General features: G+C 42.5%; 1 protein-coding gene across 2 annotated transcripts in view; it reads right to left on the bottom strand.

Moving 5' to 3' along the window:
* Positions 1 to 25,030, bottom strand: part of SMAD1 (SMAD family member 1) — a 74,755-nt gene that overhangs the window by 4,132 nt on the left and 45,593 nt on the right. For both annotated transcript variants that reach the window (XM_084627217.1, XM_084627218.1), the window contains 4 exons: positions 11,941 to 12,198; positions 9,264 to 9,380; positions 5,265 to 5,486; positions 283 to 539 (listed from right to left, as the gene is read on the bottom strand). In XM_084627217.1, coding sequence (XP_084483343.1) covers positions 283 to 539; positions 5,265 to 5,486; positions 9,264 to 9,380; positions 11,941 to 12,198 — 854 coding nt within the window. The remainder of the gene's footprint in view (positions 1 to 282; positions 540 to 5,264; positions 5,487 to 9,263; positions 9,381 to 11,940; positions 12,199 to 25,030) is intronic.

Raw genomic sequence — 25,030 nt, 5'->3', positions numbered from 1 at the left:
TACGGAATGTACCTTTGATTTTAAAATTCTGTACACCAACAAAACAATGTTTGTCCAAACGGATAGCTTTGTATGTTTAAGGACATGCATACAGCTTTTGTTTTATAGAGAAAGTGTTTATAAAATATAACACACATTTACAATCAATGTCATTGTTGATAGGGGAACTTTTCCAATATAAAGGCATGAAATGGAACTGTTCGCACTAGAATTATTTAACGAGATTCAAAAGGGAATATTCTTTTGCTTACAAAACACAAGCCCAACTGAACTCTTACCTACCTTTACAAAACTCATACGGATAGTGCACATCTTAGTAAGCTCGTACACTGTTTCAAAGCCATGGTTCACCGATTGAGCCAGAAGCTGCGCAAACTCTTGGTTGTTGAAAATTTTCAAACTGCAGCCGCTGGGAATTTTACAAACTGTGGTTGGATGGAACCCATGGTGGTAGTTGCAGTTTCGACTTTGAACAAAAATACTGCTGTCACTAAGGCATTCAGCATACACTTCTCCCCCAACATAATAGAGGTGAACTCCTAAGAGGAAAAAGTATTTGTTATGGAGAGGTCAAATGAATTCGTATCACATGCACAGTCTAGCACACATCTTTGCGGAGATGCTTTTGTGCTTCTCCAGTTTAAAGAGAAACGTTAAATTTCACTCACTAGTAGGACTCTCGTAAAGCTTTGTTGTACCTGTCCCTCCAGGTTCCACGGAAGTTTGTTTTTCAAATCAACCGTTCATTAAAGTTTTACTTCTTGTAAACTGCACAGAAGGAAACTATTGTAACAGTGCAAGATGACGGATTTACAGGGCCAGAACATCTGCTCAGATCCCATGGGTTCACATTTCGGAGACAGAAGATTGACTGGGCCCAGGGTAGGGAGAACAGACATTGTTCCCCTTCCAGCGGCACAAAGAATCCTCGGAAAATAGTAATACAGCTCCAAGATGGATTCTCCTCCAGCACGTACTAGCTAGGATGAGTCTCGGTTAGGATAGCTTCAACAGAGGTGCACTTCCAGGGAGCCGGAGCACAGTGCAGCGTCCAGAGGAACAGCTTAACGCCGCATGAATCCAATGGTTTCTCATGGACCACTCAAGATCTGAGCCCATGCCTTCGACATTTTCTATAGGGGACAGCAAACCCCTATGGGATATTGGTGGGGGGTGGGGAATCTCCAGAGATCTCTCCCCCCAGAACCCTATACACAGGCTTTTAAACTTTACGAACTTTGGGGTTCAAGTTCTCCACTGTTGGAACAATCAATGTGAAATAGCAAAACCAGAAAAAACACACAGAAGGAATTAAAGTAAATCAAATTCCGAGAAAGAAAATCTTGATAGCATTTAATAGTATGGTCGATGTAAAATTTTGCTGAGGACATAACTCCCATATCATCTTAACAACAAAACAATCTGTGGCCACGTCTTCAAGCTGTGAATCTGTTCTTCTTACAAAGGGAGAGATTTAAATGGCGTTTCTATATAAGAACATGAAAACAGAAGAATGGCCATACTGGGTCAGATCAATGGTCAGTCTCACCCAGCATCCTGTCTCCAACAGTGGCTAATACAGAGCTTCAGGGGAACGGTCTTAAACAGGGCAGTTGGAGTGATCCTTCCCTGTGTTCCCCCTCCTGGCTTCTGGCAATCAGAGGTTTAGGGTCACCCTGAGCCTGGGGTTGCATCCTTGACCATCTTGGTTAATAGCCATCAACAGACCTATCCTCAGTGAACTTATTTAACTCTTTTTTTTAACCCAGCTATACTTTTGCCATTACAACATTCCATGGCAATGAGTTCCACAGGTTAATTGTGCTTTGTGTGAAAAAGTACTTCATCTTGTTTGTATTAAACCTGCTTCCTATTAACTTCATTGGGTGACCCTGATTTTTGCATTGTGGGAAAGGTTAAATGCTTCTCTATTCACTTTTTCCACAGCATTCATGTTTTTATAGAGCTCTATCATAGCCTCCCTTCGTCATATTGCTTCTAAAACTCAACAGCCCTAATCTTTTTAGTCCCTCCTCGCAGGGAAGCCATTCCATACTCTTATCTTAGTTGCCCTTTTCTGAATCTTTCCAGTTCCACTATATCCTTTTTGAGATGGGTGACTATAATTGGACACAATATTCAAGGTATGGGCACCCCAGGGATTTATATAGTGGACTTATATTTTCGATCTTATTTTCTATCCCTTCCTAAATAGTTCCTAACATTCCATTAGCCTTTTTGACTGCTGCTGTGCAGTGAGCTGAAATTTTCAGATAATTATCCACGGTGACTCCAAGATCTCTTTATTGAGTGGTAACAGCTAATTTAGAACCCATCCTTGTATATGTGTAGGTGGGATTTTTCTCCCCAGCATTCATTACTTTGTACTTCTCAACCTAGAATGTCACGTGCCATTATGTTGTTCAGTTACCCAGTATTGTGATATCCCTTTGCAACTCTTCACAGTCAGCTTTGGATTTAACTATCTTGAATAATTTTTCATCATTTGCAAACTTTGCCACATCACTGTTCTCTCCCTTTTCCAGGTCATTAATGAATATGCTGAACAGCACAGGTTCTAGTACAGATCCTTGGGGGACCCTGCTGTTTACCTCTTCATTCGTAAAACTGACTTTTTATTCCTACTCTTTGTTTCCCATATTTCAACCAGCATGAGAGGCCCTTTCCTGTTAGGCCATAACTACTTAGTTTTCTTAGGAGCCTTTGGTGAGGGATCTTGTCAAAGGCTTTCTGAAAATCCAAGTACACTATATCAACTTGATCACCCTTACCCACATGCTTGCTGACACACAAAGAATTCTAGTAGACTGGTGAGGCATAACTTCTCTTTACAAAAGCCATGTTGACTTTTCCCAACAAATCATGTTTATCTCTTGATAAGTTTATGGAGGAGATGGTATGATGGGACAACATGGTTTTGGTAATTAAATATTCACGGTAAATAGGCCCAATGGCCTGTGATGGGATATTAGATGCGGTGGGATCTGAGTTACCCAGGAAAGAATTTTCTGTAGTATCTGGCTGATGAATCTTGCCAATATGCTCAGGGTTTAGCTGATCGCCATATTTGGGGTCGGGAAGGAACTTTCCTCCAGGGCAGATTGGAAGAGGCCCTGGAGGTTTTTCGCCTTCCTCTATAGCATGGGGCACGGGTCACTTGCTGGAGGATTCTCTGCGCCTTGAAGTCTTTAAACCACAATTTGAGGACTTCAATAGCACAGAAATAGGTGAGAGGTTTTTTGCAGGAGTGGTGGGTGAAATTCTGTGGCCTGCGTTGTACAGGAGGTCAGACTACATGATCATAATGGTCCCTTCTGACCTAAATATCTATGAATCTCTGTGTCTGTGTGTATATATATATAACACTATAGTAAATAACTGAACTACCAATTTGCACAGTACTAAAGTTAGGTTTACTAGCCTGCAATTGCTAGAATCACCTCCGGAGCCCTTTTTTAAAAATAGGTGTTACACTCACTACCTTCCAGTCATCTGGTTGAGAGGCTTATTTCCAGCAATAGGTTACATACTGCAGTTAGTAGTTCTGCAATTTCATTTGAGTTCCTTCAGAACTATGGGTGAATACCACCTGGTCCTGGTAACTTATTACAGTTCAATTTATCAGTTTGTTCTAAAACATTCTCTATGGACACATCGATGTGGGACAGTACTTCAGATGTGTCACCCAAAAAGGATAATTCTGATGTGAGATCTCACCCACATCCTGTGCAGTGAAGACCAATGCAAATAATTCACTTAGCTTCTGTGCAATGGCCTCGTCTTCCTTGCATGCTCCTTTAACACCTTAGTTGTTTAGTGGCACCTGTTTGGCAGACTTCCTGTTTCTGATGTAAATATCTTACTGTCAGAACTTGTTAAAGAGACAAAAACTTTCCTAGCCTGCCTTATTATACTTTTACACTTAAGTTGTAAAAGAGTTTGTGCACCTTCTTCTTATCCTCACTAGGATCTGACTTCCAATTTTTGAAGGACTGGTATCTGGTACAGTTAATGTTAGTACCTCTGGTATCTGTACAGTTAATGTTTCAGTAGAACTTTGCTTGCAACGAGGCTGCTTTTAAAAGTTTACTTTTATAGGTTTAAATGGAAAATGAACAAAGTGTTATATAAAGTACATAGATACTTTCTGGGGTGGAGAAAAAAAAGAGAAGGAACAAGACTTAGTGGCACAACCTCTGAGTATGAACCTGGGAGCAGCACAGGTACTAGCATGGAAAAAGCTTTTCTTAGCTAAAGGTTGCTTTTCAGAATAATAAACTGTATGAAAACTAATCTCCCTGAGGCACAAGCTCAGTTTCAAAACTGTTTCCTGTGAGATCCAGAACAACATCACTGTAAGAAACTGATCTCCAAGCATAAAAAAAAAAGAATAGGAAGATATTCAAAGACAGCTTTCCCTCTAAACCCATTTCATAGGGCCTCAATATAAAAAAGGCAATATAACCCTTCCCCTGAAATACAATTTTTTGGTTACAAAGCTCCAAGGACCTCTCTCCGGAAAAAAAAAAAAAAAATCTTCAGAATTTTTTCCCTGCCTAAAGATGAACAAAGTACTTTTACAATACCACTGCTAGGTGTTGTACAAACACAACATTTGCTACCACAAAAATTAAAATAAAGTTAGTCTGGATTTAATTTACATGACAACATTCCCCTCAAAATGGACTATTATGAAGCTAAATTAAAAACAAAGATCAATTCTTTTGGGAGAAGACTGTCAAAGGCACGGAAACAGGAATACCATGAACTGTCCTTTGGACTTCTGAAAATCCCTCCTTTAAACTGTATTTGGAATATTACTTTAGCAGGCCTATACTCCTTTAAGGGAGTTTAAGGGCCAGACAATTTAGATATCTTTAATCAAGAAAAAAAAAGATTTTGTTCAGAGAGCTGTCTGCAGTTATATAGTTCAGCTTTCCAGAATCATCAACAGCCGGGCTGTGTGTGAGAAAGCAACTGCCTTAAACTGTTGTGCTAATTAAAATTAAAATTGATGAGAGTCTGCAGACAATAAAAAAAACTGATTAGAAGATAGAAAGCTTCCTGCAATTATACAACAGGTGAGAACTTACAAGAGTACAGGACTTGACAAAGAAATTATGTATTTGCCAGTGTTCATTAGAACATGACTTTAATACGTATATGATAGTCTGTCCTTGAGGCAAGAAGCCCAGATTGCCGCGTTTAGCTAGAAAGCAAAACAAGAGAAAAACTAAATGCACCTTTGCCAATATGCCGCCTGGTGTTCTCAATGGTGGAATTCCGGTTAACATTAGAGAGCAGCCCAAGGCAAAATCTGTTCTTGTTGTTTGAAGGATCAGTAAAACCATCTACCAATACGCTGGTGGAGGAGGCATGAAATGCTTCCCCAACACGATTGTTCAGCTCATAGTAGACAATAGAACACCAGTGTTTTGGCTCTTCATAAGCAACTGCCTGAACATCTGGAAAGAAACAAAGAAAAGGTTACAATCAATGGCACTGCAACTAATATGTTTCTGAACTTTAAAGATCTGCAACCTGTAGGCTTTGGCTTAAGATCACAGAGAGAAATTCTGGATAAATAACTGCTAATTAAGTGCCATCTTCTATGGAGTTCATTTATCATTTAATTATTAAAAAAAACAAAAACAAATACACACTTTTCAGAGCCAAAGAAAGAATCTGTACAAATACAAGTTAAGATAAAATTACTCGCAAAACTTCAGACATAGGGAAAAATATCAGAGCTGGCAACAGCTACTTAAGTAAGAGAACATGTTATGGGCTCAACTACCACACCTATCAAGCACCCCTGCATTCTTTACAACGTATGACCTAGATCAGCACTACCTTGAGTGTTGACAAATCAGTGAAGTACTCCCTCAGTTTATTGTACAGAACTACCAACTTTTAAAATATTATACGTTACAAAATTCTTTATTAACGATGAGAAATCACATAGCAGAAATGGTCAGAACAACTGGAGGTTTTCACAACTGCCTAGGAGACAGCTGGGATTTTGGCCATGCAGGCAGGAGTGACACATGGCTTGGGTTTTTGGTATCCAGATGGCAGATTAATCTTTTGTATCTGGGAAGGCAATGCATCTCCTCCCCCCCCCCACCCCTCACCTACTGGGCAAGTGCAGAAATTACTTTAAAATTTGGGAAGGGGATGTTTGAATTCTTCATTTCCCTGCCCTACAGACCATAGGGTTGGTTCACAGCGACCTTCCCCAGTATCAGCCACTACATCCAACAACAAAAAATATGTACATTACAGTTGACGGTTCTATTAAAGTGATCAGCAATGAAATAGTCAACGTGCATGTAGTAGCTAGATTTCAGGGTTAACACCCTAATGAGATGCATAAACAAATTTCACATCTCAGAGCATTTGTTTCATACTCTTTGCAAACTCAAGCAGACAGTACTGCTTCAGTTTAGATTCTGAAGATTTTTTTCCCCCCCACAATCAGAAGGCTAGGAGGCTTTTCTAAAAAGAAAAAATAAATGAAAGCTTAGATTTTGGACCATAATTATGCAACAATTTAAAAATAATATGGAATCGGGAATTTACAAGGCTATGAGATTACATTATACACAGGAAGCGGAATATAGGAGGTTTATAGGAATAAAAGAGGTTGAAGAGGAGATAGGATGTGGCTGTTCTATGTGTGAGGGTTTTAAAGTGAAGAGGATGACTATTTCTGTGCTTAGTACACAGTTTAGGAATCTGAGATAGCTGCTCTGCAGATCACAGCTCTAAATGCAAGTCGAAGTGCAAAAATGACAATGACGTTGCAGGAATTTGTTTCTCCTTTCAGCGCATTCTCAATGCCAACATTAACTTTAGGACCAACATTCTATACTTTCCTTTGCTTAGGAAAATGTTTCTCATACACTGATTTTTTTTCTGATTAAAAGGGACATGAGCAGAATTTAAAAAATTTAAAACGTGATTATCTAGCTAACATAAATAGTAGGAAAGTATGTAGCCTACGCAACGTCAGCGACGAAAACGGTGTGAGACAAAAATCTTGGTGCAGGGTTTTTCGAGTGTGATGTCCATTGCTGACCAAGAATATGCTGGGAAATGCTCATGAAAAGGGGTTTAACTTTTGTAAAGCCACAGTATTGTTAAGCCTTTTCAAATCATTGTAAATAAAAGAAGCCTTTAATTATTAGTAAGGGGTTACTACACTTTGCTTTCAAATTAAGTTGCCAGTAACTACCAAAGCTACCGCTTTGCCCCAGTTCTCAAACTCAGGAAGAAATCTTGCCAGCTGGCCATTCTTACAGAATGAATCATATCTCTCTCACACAGATTTCATACTAACTTCCTTACGTTTGCTTTAAGTCATGCAGAGCAGGTGCGTTTTGTCTCTCCATTCCCAGCATGGGCCAACAATGGAAATTACCCAGCTTCAGTGACAGGATGCAGCTTGTTAAGTCAAATCTCTTAAGACTAACAAATCTCCATAAAGAACATGCTTCTAAACATTTGCAACTAAAATGTTTAACATAAAAGTTTATTGAAACAACTGTTTTTATACAACCACAGCAGACCTTTTAGGAGGGCAATTAGACACTGGATAGGCACAGCAAACAGACAGGGGCTCAAAGAATGAGCAGACGATATAAACATAAGCAAAGAAATAAATGTCTTTTTCCCTCACTCAAGAAACAGTGAATTAAAAGAGACTATTCAACTTACTAGCAAGAAAAAAAGATTTAAAAAAACAAACAAAGTAGAAAGCTCTTTTAAGATGAAAAGAAAAACGCAAGCCATTCCCTCTGGTTGTTATGGGTCTCAGATGTGATGCAAAAATCCCCCAGCACAGATAGAGCATATTTACAAGGGGAAAAAATGTGCAGAAGTCTGCAGAGTTAGGTATAAACACTGATAAATGCACTTTGGGCCTTCATCAGCTGCAGAGGCCAGTACGCAGTCATGTATAGATCAGCAAAACAATGGACAATGCCAAAGATGGTGCTGATCAAATGCAAGCTCACTCTGAAGGAGGAAAATAAGCGAACACGGCACCGATATAAATTATATTAGAAGAGCAGATATATTTGTGAGCCCAGACATTTTAAGCTTAACAACAAAACTCAAATGAAATTAAACAATAGCTGAAGTGTTCATATGCTTGTAATCTTTATAATCATTCTGGCACAGCGTTCAACTTGCTACTCTCTCTCCTGGCTGGATGCACGGCACTGTGAGCTAAGTGTTCTCAGAGGGGGCTATTTCTCACCATGTGCTGAATGCACTAAATCCTTTACTCAGCAGTTTATATTTGCAATGTGTTTAAAAAGCCGCGTGTAAAAAGTTGTCTGTGCCATACGATGTAAAACAAAATGAAAAGAATTTAACACATCTTCCCTGCAACAATACCACCTCACGCTGCAATCTCACGAGCTAAGGAGGGTCATGCCAGGTCACTACTTACATGGGAAAGGAAACATTCCTACTCCAAGCTCCCAGGAAAAACCCAAGGTGCTGCAGGAAGGAGTGTTGGCAATTCAGTGTCATGCTCTTCTCTAGACATCAGAGCTAAGCCAGTGCAATACCATGGTGGTTAGGAGGCACTTCGGTTGGGTGTGTTGTGTTTCAGAAGACAAAGCATACTGAGACCCTGACCATTTTTATTAAAGTATCCATAGTACTTTTCACAAGTGCAAAGATGTTAGTGCCAGTGTCCTGACAAAATCTCAGTTTGGGCAGCTATATTTCCTGCTCTCAATTCACCCACCCACCAACTGGATATCAACCATACAACATCAAGCACTGTCTCAATAGTCACTATAATCATAATAGATACCTTTCACTGCCTGTTAACAGGTGTGCTTGTGCCATTACACATAATTACTATGCTTTACCATAAGAATGGTTTAACTTCAGTGATTGTTACAGATGAGAGTTTGTAATATGCTTTTGGATTCTTCCGGCTGGAAGTCAACATTTAAAACATGGCGATGCCTTAATTTAATCATGTACGGTCACTTAGACTTTTTTAGACCTAGAGGCTCATAAGAGTGTATAATTTCACCCCCAGCGGGGGTGGGGGAAAAGGAAACCACGTTCCCTGTAGTTTTTCTTATTGTCTACAGTTACATATTTCCGTTAAATAATATGAATCCAGATCAATATTCAGCTTAAAAAAAATTATGAGACTCTTTGCACTTTAGAAACCAAGCAGAAAAAAAAAAAAAACGCATATAGAATCCTTTTACCTCCTCTGTTTATTTCTGGGGGAATTGAGGGTGCCATCATGTTGGTGTCCATTGGCTGTGAGCCATCCTGTGTCATCTGATCTTCCGGAGGCAGGTAAGCAGGAGGGGGAGTATCAGCTAAATATAGAGAAGGCAGAGATACAATTCCTCCCTCTCTTTAAAATGTACATATATATCCACATAAACAGTTCAGCATTAACTTGGAAATACTTTCAGCCTGACTCAGCCATAACTTCCACCCACTCATCAGAATATCTGAGAAAGCAATCATGGACCTTGATTCAGGGAAGCAGAAGATTTCTGTGTATGAAATAGTAGTAATTTTTATTCTAGTTATAACTATCAATCCACAAGTGAAAGCTTGACTGCATTTCTGTCAACAGTGCTTCACAAGTTCAAGGCACTGGATATACATTAATGTCTCCATGCTCAGCACCATCAGCCCTACATTCATATAGAACATGAACAGACTATGAGCACAGGATTTGGAGTCTAGAGGTTCTAATCGCATTGATGTTGTTTCCAATGTGGCCCTCCATCAGTGTAGTATCTGAACGTACCGCAAGTGTTAATGAATATCCCGGTGAAATACCACCACCAGTTTATAAATGGGGAACTGAAGGACAGAGATTTAGGCCCAGATTTTTAAAAGGTATTTAGGCATTGCTGTGCTCAGTGTTGCAGTGCTCAAAATGATTTAACAGCATAAGTTTCATCATGGTCTAAAGGGATTTAGGCTCTTAGGAGTGCTTAAAAAAAAGTCTTCCTGACCCCCACAGACTTTTTGCCTTGGTGCACGAGATTTGATTACTACCATTCTACACCAAAAAAGAGAACAAGTAGGCAGCCTATGTATCACTGTTATCTCCATCAATAAGTGAGTCATCAACTATTATGACAAGTAACCGAAAGGCAAACAGGCCAATAACTACACCATTTCTTTCATGCAACTTTCTGGTCTTCAAAATCTCAAGCTAGTTAAAGTTAGCAATACAAAGCTCTCAACTAAAGCATTACAGTAATACTACAGCTATGTTTTTCCAGTTGTCACTATCCTTTTCCACTTGACCTTACAAACAGTCCACTTTATGAAGGGTGGGCAGGCATGCACCATGGAATAAGTTTGTGGGGTGAGGATCAAAATTTTGATTCCTTATTAGGCCTCTAATGAGCTATGAGAGATGTGTAATTGAAATTGTTATGCTACTGTCATGCATATGAGAAAGTACTGTGGGAAGGCCAGCAAACGTAAAATTTTCACATTTCTAGATATAGTACTGCTCCCCTTTATATTTTCACAACTGGGTCTCCTTCTGCCCTACTAACTCAAAATGGGTGTCTGCCAAGAGACCTATCTTAAGGCAATGACTCAGAACACTGAGTCAGGGCTAAGAGGGCCTCAAGATGGATGCCTTTTCATCTTTTCCACCACAACGCCCTCTAATTCAGTTTCTCCACTGCAGCTGCTGACTCTGCTTTACCTCTAGCCAGGAATGCAGGCAAAAATAGGACTCCTCAGAAACCAAATCCAATGACCTACCATAAAACATCTGGCATGGGGATACTGTAGGAGACCTTTCCCATTACAGACCAAGCATAGGACCTCTGTGACCTGATCTGTATCCACTGGGACAGGGAGTCCCAGAGCCTAAAATCATAATCAGCAGTCTCTCAAGCTTTTATTCTATAGTTTCTTAAATAAAATGTGGAGGGGGAGGGGCGAGAACGGGGACACGACCATAACATTTACGGATTTCTCAGAAGAAATTACAAAACACATGCACGCAGCGCATACAGTTCAGTCGTCTTTACCCACCAAGGGAAATTTTTGAAGACAGACAGCTATCAGTAGCTAACTTCAGTGAACACCCTCTTGACACAAGAAATTACATGTATATTTTTGCAAATCTCTCTCCCCCTTCCCTCCTCCAGCCCCAAAGGAAGGAAGGCAGCATGCCATTTGCCCAGGCTTCTTCTCCCAGCAGCAGAAAGTTAAATCAAAAACATCTTTCAGAGGCTGCTTTCTTCACGATACTTAGTCATGGACAAACCAGGCAAAAAGATGACATTTCTGTAAAAACCTTATAGCCAACCACCAAAACGGAAATAAAAGGCAATTGTTCCACTGTCTTTAAGACAGACATGCTGAAGGTTTCTTTCCAGGGCCTCTGCTGAGAGACTGTTTTGCAGCTGAAGCATTTGTTTCTTGGGATTACATCACCATTTGAATGAATTTAATCAAGTGGTGGTAGTGTGATCCCCTTGGGAAACATCTTTTATAGAACCATAACCTAATGCTGAATTTAAGAGTAGGTCTCTTTCCTGAACAAGGACATTCTGTAGCAATATTTGTTTGTCACAACATTAGCTGTGCATAACGCCCCTCTGCCCCCACACTATACCAGGACTCAATGCTCCAATAATACACTATTTCCCCCACCCCATGAAATGCAGCTGATTTGTAAAACAAAAACAAAGCATTTTACCTGCATTAGAAAGAATACTGGACTAAAAATTGAACATTATTGCTAGGCAGCCTGATTTAGTCACCACGTTACCGAACATCTCTTCAACTGGCTAGTGAATACACTTAAGTGCTGGCTGATGATGCTTTTGCTTAACGATACTTGCAATATCTAGCTATACTATCCTTAACTCTTACAGAAGGTGAACTTACCTGGCATCTGGAAAGGACTTCCTGGGTCTGAGCTAGCAGGAGAGTGTGGATAGGTGCTACTGCTGCTTCCAGGAGAGTTGGGATAACTACTGTTGGGGGAATGGGGGAATGGATGACTGTTGGGTTGCTGGAAAGAGTCCGGGAAAGTGGCATTATGTGGCATGTGAGGCTCATTTTGTCCTAAGTTGCGGAATTGAGCCAAGAGACTGTGCTGAGGGTTGTATTCACTGTGTCTTGGAACCAGCACTGGTGGAAGAACTAGAAGGGGGAAAAAAGAAAAACAACATTGAAGATCTGATCTCTAAGGGTTACATTATGCAGAGACATTTATACTTAGATGAAGTGAAGAGAGTTCTTCAGAGTCCCTTATGCCATATAGAGGTGTGTCAGAAATGAGGTAGTCACATTCTAGGAACATATGTCTAGGCAAGAACCCTTTCCTTGTATCCTGTTACTGCATAATTTAAATTCACAATGATCACACTAGTTGTCTGGATCCCTCGCCATAAGCTTGTTTTTATGGAGGGCCAGCATAGAAGAATAAAGGGATAAAGGGACAAGCTATAACAACCTTTTCTTTTTTAATTAAATAAATTATCACAGAGATGCAATGTAACAGCATTTCACAACTTAATGCTGACATGTAGTTCATGTCAGTGCACTTGGTTCCCATGCTAATCGTTTAATGGTCTGTAACCCAAAACCCTGCTAATAAGGACAGATTTTTTTTTAACACAATGTTAATACTACACGGGCCTTGAACTAATCCTGGTTCCAACAGCTGTAATTTTATTTTTAGCCTATGCAACGTGCTTAAGGGTTAATTAAAAAAAGGTTATTCCCTCTATGCCAATTTACCATCAAATGCCTAGTTTAGATAGGGTTATATAATACAATTAAAACAGAGCAATCTGGCAAACTAAAATCCTACCCTGTGTTGTTATGGGACAAGCGAGATACAGGTCAGAACTTGCTAGATCACACTCCCAAGATCCATACACTCCAGGGAAACAAATTTCTTTTTAATTCCTTTTTACAGAGGAAATGAACAGGACACCAGATGTGGTAAAGTATAATAATCTTAGTCAGCTCTTTCAGCCCAGCATCTTTGCCTCCAAACTCCTTATAGCAGAGGCTGAACCGCTCAGATTATCACCCAGCTCTTTTAAAAGCACAGCTGTAGGTTTTTATTTTGGGAAGGGGTGAAAGGAAGAGAATCGTGGGGGGAAGGCACACATAACAGTGGGAGACACATGGAACATGATTCCTTTTGTTCCACCCCACTTCACTCCCTGGATAAGGAAAACTGGAAAAAAAAATCCCTTTTGGAGCCTGCTGAGAAAGGAGAAGAATGGTGGGAGGGAAGGGAAGAAACTACAGTGTCTTACCCCAGAGGCTTATTTGCTGCCTCTCAACTCAGTTTGGCCACGTGAGGAACCTTCAGATGCAAATTATGTATGTGGCACTTTGAACAAAGGCCTTCTCATTCCTGTGTTTAGAACTCTCTCTCTGTGATGAAAGCAGCTCAGCTGTTTACCTCAACTGCAGGAGATGCCACAAGAGTGTTAGCAGTGTTTCTTGACTTTGATATATCCAGGAGAGGTTTTATTTAGAGAAGCTAGCCTAAACCTGCAAATCTTCACTCACTCAAGCAGTCCTGACAACCTGGGGAATTTATACTTCGAGAAAGGGTTGCAGGATCAGACCCTTGGACTTTAAGGTCAAGCTGCAAGTCAAATCAGTACCAATTTTACATATACATCCAATTTCACCGACAGCAGCTTGAGCAGAGTTTTCATTATATTTACAATCCTTAAGCCAGGGTGTCATTATTTAAATGGACTGCTTCATAGTTAACTGTGTTCATTTTATGAGTGGAATGTCACACTAGAGGATGAATGTATGCTATGAAATGAGGTATCTTCATCTTCCACATGCTGGAAGTTCTTGCTCTTTGGCCTAATACATCACCAGGCAAATGAGTAGGAGAAACATGTTCATTCTATCATGCATATTCCTTGCTTCTAAGGAACTATTTCAATAATTAACTGGAGAAAGTCATTTAGATTTACCCCAACACTCACTCAATATTTCAAATCTTACCAGTTGCAATACAGCACACGTCAAATTCCAATTCCTCTGAATATCAGGATTCCTCTTTTCATTAAGATTTGCTCTGAAAAACTTTTGGGTTTTTGAGCACTTCTTATTCAATAAAGTTCAAATAGTGTATTACTTGCCATAGCAAACATGCGTTGGCCTAATAAATAAGAAGTGAAAAGGGTAACAATAAGAGCTTATGTTTAAAGATATTTTTCCCTTTCCTGTCTTTATAATTCTTCCTTACTTTTCTGGGCATTAAAACACTGCTTCCCTGTATCTCTATTTCCTGCAGATGAAGGTCAAACTTTTCTAAGCTAATTTCTGAAAAACAAAGTACATCATCTACCTTTCCCACCCCTACAATGACATACATGACATCACAGGAAGCCATGTGATTTATAGCATTTTTTAAAATAGCTGGAGGAACAGGATATTTTCAATATGGTTTTAGCAATTAAAAAAAGCAGTATCAGATTTTCCCAAGGAGTGCACACACTATCGCCAGTTGGAACTGAGCCCTTCATAAAAAAACCGGGAATATGTATGGATGTAAATTCTACATTTCTCCCTACATGTCTTCCCCTTCTCTTGCACCCAAACCATTCCCAGGTACATAATATGGCTTTGGCGGGTGGAGAAGAGAAAAGATCTCGCAAAAAAAATTATATTACACCATAATTTAAGCGTTTTTCTAAATTGTAAAAGAGTTTGGAAGATGTCAAACATTACTGTGAAGCAGCAAAGAAACTGACGCCTGGCACACACGGGTTAAAGAAAACCTGTGGGCTCAGCTAGCCCCACCCTGCTATATCTGCAGCCAATGCCAGGCCAAGAAGGGCACGGAAAGAAGGGAGCCAGGCTCAGTTGGGGGCTGACTGGCAGGAGTTTTCGCAGCTACGGGAGACAAATCAGCCTTGCCCTGCCAAGGGGAGCCTGCAACTCAGCCCCAACTGTGGGATAACTGAACTAGAAGGGCCCTGCCACATATTAGAGAGACTTTAATAGGAAGTAGCCCAGGGAAACAGGTCTTGAAAGCCACCCCAGCAGACAGGCAGACCCATCAATCCCTGTTTAGGGGTCAAACTACACCAGGCCCTGGGGAGGGTCTGGGTCCCCCTCCAACCCCTCTGACCAACAATCTAGCCACTAGGCCACCTGGCCACCGAAGGCTCTATCACAAGTGGTAGAGAATGCAGGCAATGACCTAGTCCCTGCTGAAGGGAATTTAAAAACAAAACAAAACCCAAAACAAAAAGAAAGCTCTTGAATGGAGATAGAACAGATGCTGAAATTGATGGCTGAGCAAAACACCCACCATCAACAGCAGCAACTCCTGCAGCAGACAGCCATGCAGCAGCAAATCCATGAATTGGCAGCCCAGCAGCAGCAGCAGCTGGTCCAGCAGGTGGCCTCCATACTGCCACCCAGTGCTCCAGCAGAATTGATTAACGTGCCTCCATCAGGCTTACCAAGTTGGGGCCTGATGATGATCCTAAGCTTTCTTAGAAACTTTTGAGAGGGTAGCCACAGTAGCCCTGAGACCAACTGGCTGCAGTGCTGGTCCCATACTTAATCAGGGTAGCACAGACCACATAGCATGCTTTAGACCCTGCAGCCGCCAAGGAACATGCCCGGGTTAAGGTAGCGATACTCGATGCCCTAGACATGTCGGAGGGGACATTCTGTCAGTGCTTCCAGGGGGAGCGGTATCCACAGGGAACCTGACCCCATCTGGTCACCCAGAAGCCGCGGAACACATGCTTGAGATGGCTCAAGCCCGAGGCAAAGTCGGGAACGCAGGTCGTTGAACTGGTCCTGTTAGAGCAGTTTGTCCAGATCCTGCCCCTTGGGGGAAGAGAGTGGATGTTGCGGTACCATCTGGAGACTATGACAGATGCCATCCAGCTCACTGAGAATTACCTAGCTGCCAAGTCCCCCATGACGACATCCCCCCAGGGACTGGCCGGGACCAAGAGCCCCATACTACCAAAGGATGGAACCTTCCATGGACTCCGGTCCCTTGAGCAGCATAGACATGCTCCCCCTCTTTCCAGAGCTCCAGGGGGCCCAAGGACCAAAATGCCCAGAGGTTCCCCAAACAAGAGCCCCAGAACCATTTGCTCACACCCAAAGTCAAGGAACCACTGGCCCCCTGGAGGTTCAGAAGGTGGTCCAGAACTCAGGGAGGCCCATTGGGAAGAGACCACCCAGATACCCAGACAGGGAGCCACTCGCACCACCCAAGATCCAGATCAGTATTTCACATATGGCTGTTCTGGGCATTGGTCCAGAGATTGTCCTTATATGGAATGCAGCTTTCAGAAGATCTGGACCCCACAGACCCAAGCACGTCAAGGCAACCCAACTAAACTGACCATCCCGGTGCGGGTAAATGGGAGAGAAGTAGTGGGGCTGGTGGATTCGGGGTGTGCCCAGACCCTTGTACCGAAGCACGGTGGTTACTAACTCAGGGCACCATCATGCTACAGTGTGTTCATGGGGACAGGAGGGCCCCCCACACGGAAGTAACATTGACAGTGGGGAGACAGGAGAAGTCCATGATGGTCGGTCTGGCCCCGACACTCACCTACCCACTGATTCTAGGCAGAGATCGGAGCTATTCTGGGGAGTTGTTAACAGAGCTGATAAGACCCACTTCTGATGGACAGAACGCCCTTCCTCTGACCACAGGCTGGCCTGAAGCCGCAACCCTTGTGGGCACGGAGGAGGCTGCAGACCCTGGTGAGGGGATATCTCAGTCTTCAGTACCAACCTAGCCAGACTAGGGATGTAAATACCATTTAAACAGTTAAACATTTAAACAATAAAAAAATTTTGTTTAAGCGGTTAACCAATTAAAGGGTCAGCTGGTGCAGGGCAGGGCAGGCCGGCCTGGAGGCTAATAGTTAAGGCGGGTTAACCAGTAAGACTAATGCTTACCAGTTAACAGTCAACATTTTATACCCCTAAACCAGACTAGCCCCACTCCCAGCCAGCTAAGGAACTGTCCCCACTACCCAAGTCTGAGATTCTGACGCACCTTTCTGACTTTGTGGAAAGGCAACGGGCTGACGACACACTGAGCCAAGCATATGCCCAGGTGGTAGCAATAAATGGGGAAACCGTTAAGCCCCATCAAGCAGGACAGTTTCCCCACTTTGAGATTCAGGGTAACTGTCTACGCTGCTTAGAGAAAGATCAGCAGACCAAAGAGGTTTGACATCAGCTCTCGGTGCCCTGCCCTTAGCTGAAGGAGGTTATGCGACTCACCCATGCCATATCTGCTGCTGGGCACCTGGGAAGGGAAAAGATGCTAACCCAGGTTCTGGCCCGGTTCTTTTGGCAGGGGTCTACAGAAACATGGTGGATTTCTGTGTCTCCTGCCCAGAGTGCCAGCTTACTACACCTCAGCCAGCTGAGAAAGCATCACTCATCTCCCTCCCACTCATAAGTGTGCCTTTTGACTGAACTGGAGTCAACATAGTCAGCCCTCTGGACACCGGTTTATTCTTGTTGTAGTAAACTATGCAACCCGGTACCTGGAAGCTGTGCCATTACGCTCCATGAATGCAAGAAACAAATTTTATGTCTCAAACGACGGAACAACGCTGCCATTTACTAAAAATCAAGACTCTACAAACATCCATATACCACCCAGAAACAGACGGCCTGGTGGAGTGCTGTCACAGAACCCTAAAAACAATGTCCCAAAGGTTTGTCCTGGTGGATGTCTGACATTGGGACCAACTACACCCTCCTCTTCTATTCACGGTCCGAGAAGTTCCCCAGTCTTCCACTGGCTTCTTGCTATTCAAGCTTTTCTATGGAAAGCATCCCCAAGGAATTTTAGACCTAGTTCGGGAAATGTGGGAAAAGCAGCCATCTTGAGCCAACAACATAGTTTGGTATGTCTTAAGCCTGTGAGAGAAACTTGAGGCTTTAGGTTCATTTGCCAGAGAGAACCTCTTAGGTTATGTCTACATTACATGAATAATGTAGCTGGAGTTGACGTACCTTAGGTCGAGTTACTGCAGGGGTCGACGAGAGAAAAATCTCCTGTTGACTTACTTACTCTTCTTGATTTTTAGTAAATGGCAGCGTTGTTCCGTCGTATGAGACATAAAATTTGTTTCTTGGTCTGTCAAGATCTGCCAGGACACCCTGACTCAAGCAAAAATACTCATAAGCTCTGTAGCCACTGTTTTTGCAGGGTAGATCACAGGGGTCGACTGCAGACTGATCTGCAGTCGATCTGGCAGGTCTTTATTAGACTCGCTGGAGCGATCTCAGAGTGTCAATCCTGGCTGTAGTGTAGACCTGCCCTTACATGCCCAAGACACCCAGGAAGCTGCGTACAATAAACTAGCATGCCTCCGGGAGTTTCAGCCTGTTGATTGGGTACTGTTGTTATTGCCCAGCTTGGAGTCGAAGCTCCTAGCCTGCTGGCAGGGAGCTCTATGAGGTGATCCGATACGTGGGACAGGTGAACTAAGAAATCAGACAACCTGACAAGCATAAGGTACAACAAATCTACCATGTGAACTTTTAAAACGTGGAAAGCCCAAGAAAGCTTATTAATAAACTCCCTACCCACCAGAGCCTGAACTAGGCCCTTGGGCTGCAGAAGTCTCAATGTCAAGTGTGGTCAAGATTGGGGACAACCTTACCCCTGAGCAGAGAGACCAGGCATAACAACTGATCACTGCCTTCTCTTCCGTGTTCTCTACTTGACCAGGGCGGACTCACCTGATAACTCATCAGGTTCAGATGGAACCGGGAGCTAAGGTCAGGGAAAACCCTCGGTCCCAGCCCAAGAAGTTAAGGGCGATCGTGAAACGGGAATTCCACTCGATGCTAGCGCTGGGGGTGATCGAAGAGTCTTTCAGTGACTGGAGAAGCCCTGTGGTACTGGTACCTAAATCCAATGGGACCACTCAATTTTGCATCGACTTCTGCAAGGTCAACGCAGTATCAAAATTCTACACATACCTGATGCCACATGGACGAGCCACTCTGGACTTACAGGAATATTGGCAGATCCCCCTCACACCTGAGTCCAGGGAAAAGACAGCTTTCTCCATCCCCTTCCGGCTCTTTCAATTCCAGACCATGCCCTTGAGATTGCACGGGGTCCCAGGCACATTTCAGCAACTCATGGACCCAGTCCTTCGCCCCCATAGCCGGTATGCAGCTGCATACCTAGATGATGTGGTGATCTATAGTCACTACTGGTAGACAGTCTCTCGAGGCCAGCCTGACAGCAAGCCCCACTAAATGTCACCTCGGTAAGGATGAGACCACTTATCTCGGGTACACCTTGGGAAAGGGCACAAACTGACCCTTGATTAGCAAGGTCCAGGCCCTCCAGATATACTCCCCACTTTCCTAGAAGAAGCAAGTACGCCAGTTTCTAGGTCTGACCCGATACTACCACCGCTTTATTCCAGGGTTCTCATCCACCACAGCCCCTCTTTCTGATCTACTCAAGAATGAGAGCCCCAAAAAGGATCCAGTGGACCAGAGTTCTGTGAAGAGACTTTTCAAACCCTGAAAGCCCAGCTTTGTTGAGAACCAGTCTTTTATAGCCCCAACTTCACCAAGGAGTTTTGTTACAGGAGCCATGGGGCTGTTTTATCCGCATCTTATACATTAGCCGGAAGTTGGTCCCGAAGGAGGAGCCCCACTCTCTAATTGAGAAAGAAGTCTTAGCAGTAAAGTGGGCTGTGGATTCACTCTTATTACCTTCGGGGTGCACCCTTCAGACTAGTCACTGACCATATCCCTCTCCGCTGGTCACATGCCATGAAGGATACAAACCCCCAAATTATGAGCTGGTACCTCTCCCTCCAGCCCTTCTCCTTCTGCATTCAGCACCGAGCTGGAAGAGCCCATCTGAATACCAACTTCTTCTCATAGGATAGTGAGGAGTAGTTGAGGGAGGGGAGGCAGAGCCCAAATGGTGTCCTAAGGGGGAAGGGATGTGTGAAGGAGCAGAGTATGTGCCGCCCGGCGCAGCAAGGGTTAAAGAAAACCTGTGGGCTCAGCTAGCCCTGCCCCTCTATACCTGCAGCCAATGCCAGGCCTGAAGGGGGAAGAAAAGAAGGGAGCCTGGTTCAGTTAGGGGCTGACTGGCGAAGAGGCTGGAGCTCTCTGTTTGGCAAGCCTTCCCCTGCCAAGGGGAGCCTGCAGCTAAGCCCCAAACTGTGGGGTAATTGAACTAGAAGGGCCCTTCCCCAGATTAAAGAGACTTAAATAGGAAGTTACCCAGGGAAACAGGTCTTGAAAGCCACCCTGGCAGAGAGGCAGACCCATCAACCCCAGTTTAGGGATCAAACTATACAGGGCTCTGGGGAGCATCCAGCTCCCCCTCCAACCAATAATCTAGCCACTAGGCCGCCTGTCTACCAAAGGCTCCATTACAACAACATAAAGGCCAATTATTTCTTCAGAATGTTTTAAAAATTCAGTCTAAAGGGTAGACAAAAGCAAAGCAGGCCCATCTAACTGCAAAGTTAGAGTTATAACTCAGTGTTATCCCTAATTCCAGTCCCCCCGCCCCATACCCTTCACCCCAAAATCCCTTAAGTCAAGTGGTGCTTTTAATGGGAGTTGGCTGGCCCATCAGGCTACAGCTTGAGTTAGCACAACCTAGCAGCTCCTAACACACACTATACAGTTGGAGTGTTATTTCACAGTGAGAGCTGCCAACTCAAGAGAGGAGTTAACTCCAGTTATCTGCACTCAAGTTAACTGTGCAGGGAAGACATGGCCAGAGATTGTTCAGAAGTATGGAGGAATGGGTAACAGTTCAAAATGTTACTGTGAACACAAACTATTCTTACTCCCCAGTTTAAGTCTGTGAGCTTCTGGTCACGCTGAAGACCTGAACCATACGGAACAACAAATTACCGAGGCTCAGTGCAGCAGAAGAGGAGGTTGATCTCTGTAGCAGTGGCTAGCCCCCCGAAAGAAGTAATTGAAGGGGAGAAAGCATGTGAGAGAGTGTTATTCAGTGTTAAGCCAGCACAAATGTTGCTATAAAATAATCAAGTAGGGCACATCTTTGCTGTGGAGAATCCTGAAGGACACTGCTCTAGGTGATAGCTTGTGGAAGAAATGTCTCCCTTTTCCTTTCTCAGTGAAGAACAGATACGGTGAGAAGCAATAATATTAATTTTACCTGAGACAATTTTAACTTGTCTCTTTTTAATACAAATATCACTATTTAATGAGGGAAATATGTATTCATTAAGTGCTTTTCAGAAAAATGACTAAAAAAAGGTACCATCTAAATTCAACAGATCTGAGAGTCACATCTATCTGCTTCATTAAAGTAAGGGTTTTAACTATCAATTAGAGCAATAGCTCAACAAAGCAACAAAACAAAAGCTAGATTCTATACCTTCTCAAACACCAGATTTTTTTTTTTTTTTTTTAACTCCAGGTCTAAAATTTGGTCCTTAGTTAATCTACGCAACCCCACTGAAGACTGCGGACAGTTTCTGGAGTCTGGGGATTGTACATGTCTAATTAAGGGCATAAAATAAAGGTTCTACAGGCCAAATTATTACCACTCAATGCATAAAAAAAGGAGTTAGAAGGGGGACTGACTTGACTTTCAGATTTCAGTTAAAGTTTGCAGAGCTGCAGCTAGAAAAACATCTTATTCGTAAATGGTAAATTTGCATCTGGAGTCAGACACGGATATTTACATATAGATTTACAGAGACGGTATTCATAGTAAATAAGTGTTATGACCACATTCAGTTGCAAGCGTGAGCTTGGTGCTGTACAAAGTACAGCAACAGGGCCATTTCATCAAAGAGCCTACAGCACCAACACACAAAATCTAACAAACAAGATGCCATAAATGGCCAGATGAAATTTCTAATTACAGTAGTATTTTTTACTTCATTAGTAATGGTAATCTTTGTGGAAGTAGTTTAGGGGAAACCTATCAGTCCCTATTCTTTGTGCTCTGTTTTTCTGTATGTTAAGTCTCCCCATTACTTGATTCTGTTGTCCAACCAATAGCAGTGGAATAATCTGGAAGCAGCGCATGCTACTAACACCCAGAGGAGAGTGATATATGTATGCAATTCTAATCAGTTTCAACTTTATTTCTGAAACACAAAGCAGAACAAAATGGGTGGAGTAAGCAAAAAATCTGAATTCTCCTTTTAAAATCTTCATGTTTAGAAGTGTAAAAATTAATCCAATTGAAGGACTTGTAACATTTTCAAGTTAGGGCATGTTTTCTCCCTCATTTGGTTTCGCCATCATCCTACATGAGCACAGATTAAAGGGTTTAGTTCCCTTGCCACCCGTAGTTTTGTATTTATCTCCACCTGCTAGAAACTAAAGTTTAGTAAACTTCTCTTCTGTTTGAGACAGAATCTCAGAAGCCAGGAAGAACTGAGTGGAGGAGACGGGAGAAAGGGAGAAGTGGAAGAGGAAGGAGAGATACTTCCATCATCCATCCTGCAGGATGTTAAACTACTTCTTGAAATCCAGGTACATATGCAAATTCTAATTTTTCCATAAAAATTATGAATAAGATGAACTGCTGTTGCATTTTCACTATTGACTCCGGGTGGAATTCTGTGCCAAAAAATTAAATTCTGCGCACTACACTTTCAAATTCTGCAAAATCTGTATACTTTTGTCAAAACAACACAATATAATCACACCCGTTTCAATTGTTTTGGGTAATTTATTTCAAAATACCTGTCAGCAAGTATGTCTGTAACAATACAGACAAATAAAAAAGATTCAGTAAATATTTTTAGACAAAGATTCCTTACCAGGCATGTTAATACAGAGCTCTGAGTAATAATTCATTTAAACTACAACAGAGAACCATATTTCACTCATCCCCCAGAAACAGTGCAAAGGCTGGGGGGAAGTCAGGTAATGGAGGAGCTGAGGGAGAGGGAAATAATTGCTGGGAAGGAGCCTGGGTGTGAACTTGGAAGGTTGTTGGGTATGGATGGGAAAAGTATGGAACAGGTTTTTTGGGGGGTGGGGAGGGACTGTTAGGGAGCTTCCCCCATGCAGACCCTGGCTGACCCCAGCCTCTCCCATTCAGTCAGGCACATATGTTTCTCCATCCCTACTCAGACACACACTCCCCCCCATCCCCATGTGGCCCTGCACCTCTCCCTGTCCATGTGTCTCTGTGCCCCCACTCGGCCACTCCCCCATCTCTACGTGGCTCTGTGTCTCCACTCCCATTCTGTCCTTGCCCACTAGCCCTTATAAGCCTGTCTGACCAGCCAGCAGCCCCACACTGTCCGTCTCCCCATAGCCCCTGTCTCCTGACCTGGCCCTAAAGGTGCTGTGAAGGCAGCTCTGCAGGCTCTCTCTTCCCTAGCTGGCTGGGAGTGGCTGCTTTGTTCTATTGCCACAGTGTCCTCTGGTGGGCAAGAGGTAGAATTGCAGTGCCTTTTCTTCAACAGAAGCTTTTTCTGCTCAAAAAATTAAAAATATGCACAGCTCATTAATTATGCACACTCACAGTGGCACAGAATTTCCCCAGGAGTAACTATTAAGATTGACTGTACCAGGATTTGACAGACGCATACTACAAAGGAGCATTTGTGCAATTCCTGCCACATTGGGGCCCCCATCCCAAATCAGGGTCTCTGGGTAGTACCATATTTTTTATATATATATAAAAACATACATACACGCTTTCAAGAGCATTTACCCACAGTCACTTGCTGTTATATTTGAAAGGTTCAATTAAAAATTAAACTGTAGGTTTTGTTCCAAACAAAGAGAAATACCAATAGATAAGGGAAAACAGAAATGTGGGGCTTGTGTTCAGAATTCAAGATGGAAAATCTTATATGGATGAAGTGGCAAAAGAATGATTTGGAATGAGAAGGAAATCCATATGGTAACAGTTTTAGCCTATAAAACTCTAAAAGGGTTTAGGTCTTAGATTAACCCCCCCCCCCCCATCTCCCTCCTATTTGATTCCTCAGCAGTTGAAATCAGCTGTGATATACTGGCTAGCAGCCCCCCAGTTTAAATAGAGACGGGTTTAGTGCATTTTAAGTTGAGGACTCAAGTTGAATTTGCTTGACTCTCTTTGGCAACTGTAGTGTTAAACAGTTGATGTGAGTGTACTGGTTGGAACCTTTGCCAGGAACCCTCTTCTCCTTGCAAAGGTTAAACACTGAGTGGAAAGAAAGTTCTGATGCACTTATGTTTCAGATAGTGCAAGAGAACAAGACTCTCCTTGGCAAGCATAAGTAGTCTTTAACCACAGGACATGTTCCCAAATACAAAGACACTTACATTTCTACACCGTGGATTAAGTTGCTCTTAACAATAACTAATATTGTTATGTCCAAAGCTGGTCTCAGAGGACCTAGCTACATTATGCTGTTCTACCACCACTTGGTTCAAACAAGGCTTTTCTATGCCATGTGGTGGTGAAACTTTGCTTTACTGTTTCTCAGAAGCAGAAGTGCCAAGATTTTAGCTGTTTGCTTCAATAGGACTTAAGTTACAGTAACTGTAAATGGAAAGGCTCAATAATAGCCATCCAGCAGTCTGTTTTGGGTGACTATGATCAGACAGGCAAACATTCCAGGCTATTCATTCAAGAGACAGCTGAGAGTCTGGTTTTCTTAACTTTATTTCTCAATTTCAGTAGACCTCACAGCTTGATTTGTATTTTGCATATTTGCTACTGAAGACTTTATTTTAAAACATTTGTTGCTTCATTTACTGTAATTTTAAAATCAGACATCTGGCATAACACATTTGGCAAGTAATATTAGTAAGTTTCCTGCATTATAATGCTCAGCTAACATTAGAAGCTTTACTTGGATGCCCACTGATTCATGAAATTGACATTTGTTCCAAGTGCCTCCAGAATTCAGCACTAATTACATGCCTACAATTAAAGCAACACTTACTAGTCTATGGCAAAAGTAATTGACAGTTCTGCAGAGGATAGCTAATAGTTTGACAG

The sequence above is a fragment of the Lepidochelys olivacea genome (genome assembly GCF_965140295.1).
Source record: "Lepidochelys olivacea isolate rLepOli2 genome assembly, chromosome: 4".
Taxonomy (NCBI): domain Eukaryota; kingdom Metazoa; phylum Chordata; order Testudines; family Cheloniidae; genus Lepidochelys; species Lepidochelys olivacea.
Note: the sequence above shows the minus strand (reverse complement) of the source record. Positions and strands in the feature narration are given on the sequence as shown.